Below are 7,257 nucleotides of genomic sequence, written 5' to 3' on the forward strand. Positions count from 1 at the left end.
GAAAAGTAACATATGTATTCTGCAGGTGGGAAATAGGAAAACTACGTAATTTGAATGTGAATAAACCTCCCCTAGGGAGATGAAAAGGGAGTTGACATAATGACGTCATTACCGATGCGTGGCTTGCGTTGTGTGAATGGTAACGCCCAAATGAACAATCGGATCAAAATTTGGATTGCACCTCCAGTGTGTAGAATTTAATAAACTACAAAACTGTTCCTGTCACTTTTTACTGTATCTGCTACAGGTGCTCCTCGGGTAACGGCAAGAACCATGGATTCACATTAACTTACATTAAGACGTTTCAAATTTACATCTCTGTAGATTTACCAAATTATTAACACTCATATATACAACCGTGAAAATCAGAAACTCCCGTGTGAGGAACGGATAGAATCTTTTATATAGCAATCAAGAACAGACTCCTTAGAATCTTCCCAAGGGTTCCAACATAAGCACCTCTGCTTCCATTATATCACCTCATATGCAGTCCCCCAATATATATGGTATTACCATATGCTCCTCATACTATTCCCGTTATTATAATTGCTTATTTATATGGTGCAATGTTGTGTCCGTGTGTATAAGCTGTGCTGAGACATCTGCACGGTCTGGCCTATCATCCGCTGCCATTATAGCGTTACATTGCCACATTTACTGTATGCCAGCTATGTACAGGACACTGGCACAAGGTGTTCCTGAGTTACAGTACGGGGGATAATTCATTTGGTTCTTGGACAGGAATTTGAGGGTGACACGTCATGGTGGGTGGTATTATTTATCACTATCGATGCTAGTGACACGTCATGGTGGGTGGTATTATTTATCACTATCGATGCTATAAATGTTTTCTACGCTGAGTTTCATTGTTATTACACACTGTACGAGCGAGAAGTGGAAATGTATTTGCTCATCATAGCTGAATGCCTCACCTTTGCTGTTGCCTCCAGTTTCAGATTATGATTACTTCTCAGTGAGCGGAGACCAGGAGCCAGAGCAACAGGATTTTGATAAATCGTCCACCATTCCCAGAAACAGTGATATCAGCCAGTCATACAGGAGAATGTTCCAAGCCAAGCGTCCAGCCTCCACTGCCGGACTGCCAGCCACCTTCGGGCCTGTAATAGTTACTCCCGGTGTGGCTACCATCCGAAGGACACCATCCACCAAACCGTCAGTGAGACGTGGCACTATCGGGGGTGGCCCCATTCCAATAAAGACACCAGTTATCCCCGTCAAAACCCCCACAGTGCCGGACATGCCAGCTGGGCTGCCCGGTGGCACTAGTGAGGAAAGCCCGGAGCAAACGCTCGATTCTCCTTCTGTCGCCGAGGGACCCGGGTTTACTGGCGAAATGTGGAGCGGCCAGGCTTCAGTAAACCCGCCAGTTGGAGGTCCAAATGGCATGATCGCTGAAGAGCAGAGACCAGGACGGCAGGAAAATGAACAAGAGGAAGATGAACAGGATGGAAACTTCCTTCCCGACTCCACAGCCCAGGCTGACCTTGAGGCGATGGAATCCGTTCCAGATGACTCCCCTCAAGGTGGCGATATGCTAAACGCAATTCGCCGTGGAGTGAAACTTAAGAAAACCACTACAAATGACCGCTCGGCCCCTCGTCTCTCCTAGGAGAATCGGCCGAGTGGAAGGAACTGCACCCTGACACTTATCTTAATCCATTCCAGTCTGTGATCAGCGGATTTTGTAGGAACCTGCACAGGGGTGACAAACATACTCTTAATGAAAAATATAATTGATGAGTAAAGTAGAGAAAGGATTAATATCTGTTCCGATGTTCCAATATTGTAAATAGTAATTTTACTTCTGCACATAATTAATACTTTTTATGTTTTGGGTTGTTTTTTCCCCCCATTTTTTAATTTTTCTAATTTGTTTAGATTTTCTCCATAAAGTGCCAAATCCATATTATAATTTTAAAGATGTCTTTATAAAGTTTTAAAACATTTGAAGGGATTAAAAGAGAGAGAACAAGTTTGTATTCGTAGAAGGACTGATGTTCTGTTTCTTCCCCCCCCCCCCAAACGTTGAATAGATCAAGACTAGGCAACTTGTTTGACACGAAAGGGCAACGTAGGTCGGCAACAGCCCCCGGGCGACTTAGGCAAACACAAGGCGTAGAACACCTTAGTGTCGCAGTGGCTGAACTTGCCCTATACAAAAAGAACGGTCTACATTTTTTTTTTATTATTATTATTTTAAATACTTTTTGGGGGGAGATTTTTCGTTGATTGTTTTTTAAACTGATATTATAAGTTATTAACAATAAGAGCAATATACAAAAATGAAACAAAAAAAAAAAAGTTTTAGCATGTAACCAGGGGAATTAAGGGGTGAAGAGTACCATTATAGCATATTTTGTCACACGCATCCCACCTGTAATCTAGACATTAATGCTTGCAGCTCCATGATAACTAGTTCCAGATAAGCCATACCAGATGACAGTGTTCCTGTTTTATCGTGTGACTTTCACCATACTTTATAAAAAAATATATAAAAAACTCTAACACAAAAAACACCATCTTCTCAGTTGTAGTTTTTAAACCCAGCATGCCACTTCTATTATCCCTATTGTATAAACTCTTGTGGCCCCCGGATTGGGTAAGGCAGGGCTTTACCGGCTAGAGAACCCTGCTTTCAGTGGTGCACACTACCTACACTTGATGAAGGCAGCCATTTTGTGGGCGGAGCCAATACTCTGCTTATGTACAAAAGGGAAGGTTACTCTAAGAATGGGGCAATCCAATTTTACGAAACAGATAAATGTATTGTTTTTCTCCTGCAAGGAATAAAAAGAATAGATACATTAAAAAAATATGCAAAGGAAATGAAATTAAAATTTACAGATTTTTGTTTTAATAATCATTAAAATCTCAGCAAAATATTTTTTAAAATATGTAGTGCGAATTTAAGGTAATTGGGGCACTGATAAACAAACTGTAGACCTCTAGCTGAAGGGCAGACTAGATGGGCAAAGAGGTTCTTATCTGCCATCAAAATCTATTGCCAAGATTTATCAAGCCTTGGAGAGATATAAATAGTACAGTGATAAAGTACCAACCAATCAGCTCCTAACTGTCATTTTTCAAGCACAGCCTGTAACATGGAACATAGGAGCTGATTATTTGGTACTTTACCACTGTGCTATTTATCACTCTCCAAGGCTTGGTAAATGAACCCCTATGTGTCTAGCTGCATTATGAGTAATGCAGCTAGACACATATACATCGCCCCACCTAGCTTCTGCTTTAGATGTTCCATATTACGAATATAAGCCACCCACACACAAATAATTATAACCTGCTGTGATTGGGGCCGTAATGAATGGTGTGCGACCGGTGCTGCTGCTGGTGCCCAGGGCGCAAGATCACGGCTGCTGGAACCGTCGCCGGCCAGTCTGGAACTTTTTACAGCTTGCGGGGTTCCAGGAGAGGGATGCCATCCCCTGGAAATGCACAGAGCATGTCCATAGGACGCTGTCTGCACCAGTCTTCCGGGTCCCCACTGTTTTATTCTGTAACCTGTGCGATGGAAGGGTGGGTGGCAGTGGGGCCCTCCTCCAGCTTTGCTATTGGAATGAATGGAGACCCAGACAAGATACTGGGCTGTGAATGTCTAAACACAAACCAAGATGACTTTGCTTAATCTGCGCCCTAATTTGAATGATTGGAAGAAGTGGCCATTCCTTCATAAACGTTAGCTAGCCATGCACTTCATTATCTTTCCTTAGGCGTAATAGATGGGTGTAGTATGGTATGCCGGCGGCCAGCGTACCGGCGCCTGCATACCGACAGCAAAAATGTATTAAACAGAGTTTTTGTACATTGAGCCATCAAAAAACAAAGGTTTCACTATCTCAGTCTTACTCAAAAAATTCCGTATTTCGGAATATTTGGATATGGGATACTCAACCTGTATTATAATATTTATCTGCTATGTAGATTTTAATGATTATACATGAAACTGTAATTTATTTTATTTCGTTGGCAGTCGCCCAGAACCCTATATTCATATACTGTAGTCATTCCTTGGGTGACAAAAACAATAAATATATCTGTTCCCTAAAATAAGAGTGCCCTGCTTTTTGGATAACCTTTCTCCTTTCGGTTACTACAATTCTAGGAAGCAGAATCGTATAAGAACTATTATACGATTATATGAGTACTGGTATTCTCAGCCTTGAGAATGAGCGACAGAGATGATAGAAGAATATTTTATCCATTAGTGCGACATTTCTATCTGTCTGTCTACTAGCAATTCACTGGGATCTAGTGACGTCACCTGTCCATCTGTGATTTGATAGGCCGCATTGGTGTCTTATTGGTTCTCCCACAGAAAGTGCTGCCTCCTTTCCGCGCAGGGGCCTGTAGCGAGGGGGCTTTTCTTATATTCCCAAAGCACTGTCTGTTTTCTTCTGTGTGCTCACATTATTTCACCAACTACTAAGAAAATAAAGGGATAGTTATAACAATGGCAATTATTCATAAAAAAAAGGCTAAGGCAATTACAATATATTTAAAAAGTAATGGTAGCAGGGAGCTCTCACTTGTAAAAAAAAAAAAATGCTTATTCACATTAGTTCCCAGCTGGCTGGGTCGCCTTGCAGAGCCCAAACACTCTACGTACACGCATCCAGTACACACGCACACATATGTACACACGGCACTGTTAAATATTGTGGAGGCAAGTGATTTTTGCGAGCATATATTTTTTTTTTCTTAATAAAAGCAGGGGGGCTTGTTTCTTAACCTTCCCAATTGGAAGTAAACAGATTTGGCACCGGGTATACACTGAACAAAAAAAGAAAAATGTTGCTTAAAGTCTGTTCTCTGTTAAAAGGTTTTCTTTGTAATGTATTTTTGAACTGTTTATTGGTGCGAGATAGCGATGTAGCACATTTTTGGTTTTCTTAAAAAAATATGTAAATGAATAACTAATCATTGAAACTATTATATATTTTGTTTCGCTGTGATACCCACTTTCATAGGGCACAAGTTCAGAAGGAATCCGCATAAACAGGTTTCTAGAACTAAGAGACTAGGGAACCAAAATATAGAAGTAGAAATTTAATTTTCCGTGATGTGCCTCCGGAATGGTCGTGAATTCCCTGCGAGTTCCATACAGGTGCGCAGGAAAATGTGTGAAGATCCCTTACCGTAACAAGCGGTAATATATTCAGGGCGGCACATCTCTCAGAATTTAACTGCCCCATAAGGTTTCATTATCAAGATTACTTTAGAAGCCATTGATGGGGTAAAGTCGAGCACTTTTCATCATTGGCTACAGTTGCAGGAAGATATACAAAAGAGTAAATTATTTCTAGAAGACAGAGTAAGTATTATCCAAGTATAAATTTATTGCTATATGCAGTTGCCAATCTGACGGAAATTTGAAGGTGCCTGTTAGCTCCTCGGCCACAAGATGGCGCTGCAGTTGTTTGCCAAGCTTAAGCTATTTATTTTTGCAGAAATAGTTTTTCTAATGATGATGAAGGGTGTGACCTGTAGATTATAATATTTATCTCATTATAGCCCTCTTAGGGTGGCATTTCTGGTATAGTGTACGCACTTTGTCCACCAGCACAGTATGTCTGAATAACTCACAAAACCAGTGACATTTCTATAAAACTACCTGATTCTTTCCGGCTCTTTATATTGTATTCTGTCCCTCTTGCAGCACAAAACTTAATATTCAGTATCATTTAGATTTTTCCAAACAGTGAAAAATATGGAAGATTTAGGAGTCTTATATGCAAGACCTTTCTAAAAACTAGCGAACATGAAACTGATGTTGAAAACTGCTGAATAACGTAACAACCCTCTCCTCTTCTAGCTCCTCTTGCTGGTACACCTTACAACTTCAAAGCAAAATCCTGATTGGCTGGCATATGGGTGACATAATTTCTTCTACCAGTACCCGTACATCATTTGTAAATGTTGCTCACAGCTCAGTGTCACGTTAAATGTATAATCTTGTAATGATAGGGGACCTTTGGGAATGGTAACATGTCATACACTCATAGTGCACAGAAACCACTTTAAAATACTTTCCCCCCACACGGCGCTTATAAAATATGGCACATTCATATAAATACATATTTTATTCTGGAGCAAGTGTGTTTATACTATAAAAATATAGGAATATATTTTATGGACACCTAAAGGCTCTCGGGTACACCATGTTTTTTTTTTCTCCAGATAAGAGGAAACACTGCAGATTTCTTGTTGGTTGTTGTTAATGATGTAAAGTGACATGTGAAGTCCTCGTGTTTCTATACCAAGAAGTACACTGCCGTGATTCCTCCTTCCAAAGCTGTTATGTTGCCGTTTTACACTACTAAAAGGGCATGTTAATAGGAAAATATAAGTGTATTACCGTATTTTTACTGTGGTTCTCTGGGGCCAGAGCTCTACAACCAATCCCGGCAAGTACCGCCAGGCTTGGACAGTGACCAGAAGGCAGAGCTCTACCACCGATTCCGGCAAGTACTGCCGGGTTTGGACAGTGACCAGAAGGCAGAGCTCTACAACCAATCCCGGCACGTACCGCTGGGCTTGGGCAGTGACCAGAAGGCAGAGTACTGGACCAGCAAAGTATGTTAACGACACGTTACTTAGCAGTTATCCATGACCGAATGAAATAAGCAGTTTGTGGTTGTAACCTTTCTTGAAGCTTATATAACCTATAGTATCAGAATGCAGCCAACGTTGACTGTAGGATTTCGCCCTCTTTTTGTTTTTTGTTTTCAATCATAGGACTGTTTTTGTTATTTGTGTTCTTTTGCATATTAAATAGAAGTGTCACAGCGGAAGAAAAAAGTAGCTAAAAGTAAGCGATTCTTCTGCTAAGTTATTGTTGTTTAGTTGCTAGTTTGTACCGAGAGTTGACCTCTCCCTGTGCAAGTTGTTTTAAAAAACTGTTTAAATGACTTTTTGCTGTAACTGTGCCTCCCTCTACATTGTAACGATTGCTTCAGCCTACATAAAAAAAAGAATAAAGAAAACTGGTTAAAGGCATTTGCTTGTGTCTGTTTGGACTGGTTCACCAAGAAGATGCCTGAGAGGGGTGGTCCTCAGTATGCCGAATGTCGGGATGCCGGCGCACAGTATACCGGCGCCGGAATCCCGACACCCGGCATACCGACAGCTATTCTCCCTCGTGGGTGTCCACGACCCCCCTGGAGGGAGAATAAAATAGTGTGGCGCGCCACCGTGCCTGCAGCGTGGCGAGCGCAGCGA

General features: G+C 41.3%; 1 protein-coding gene across 8 annotated transcripts in view; it reads left to right on the plus strand.

The window, feature by feature from the left end:
• Window positions 1-7,035, plus strand: part of MTSS1 (MTSS I-BAR domain containing 1) — a 277,949-nt gene extending 270,914 nt beyond the window's left edge. For all 8 annotated transcript variants that reach the window (XM_063921333.1, XM_063921338.1, XM_063921331.1 and 5 more), the window contains one exon: window positions 951-7,035. In XM_063921333.1, the coding sequence (XP_063777403.1) occupies window positions 951-1,630 (680 nt within the window). In that variant the 3' untranslated portion in view covers window positions 1,631-7,035. The remainder of the gene's footprint in view (window positions 1-950) is intronic.
• The last annotated feature ends 222 nt before the right edge of the window (window positions 7,036-7,257 follow it).

This window comes from Pseudophryne corroboree, chromosome 5, assembly GCF_028390025.1.
Source record: "Pseudophryne corroboree isolate aPseCor3 chromosome 5, aPseCor3.hap2, whole genome shotgun sequence".
Taxonomy (NCBI): Eukaryota; Metazoa; Chordata; class Amphibia; order Anura; family Myobatrachidae; genus Pseudophryne; species Pseudophryne corroboree.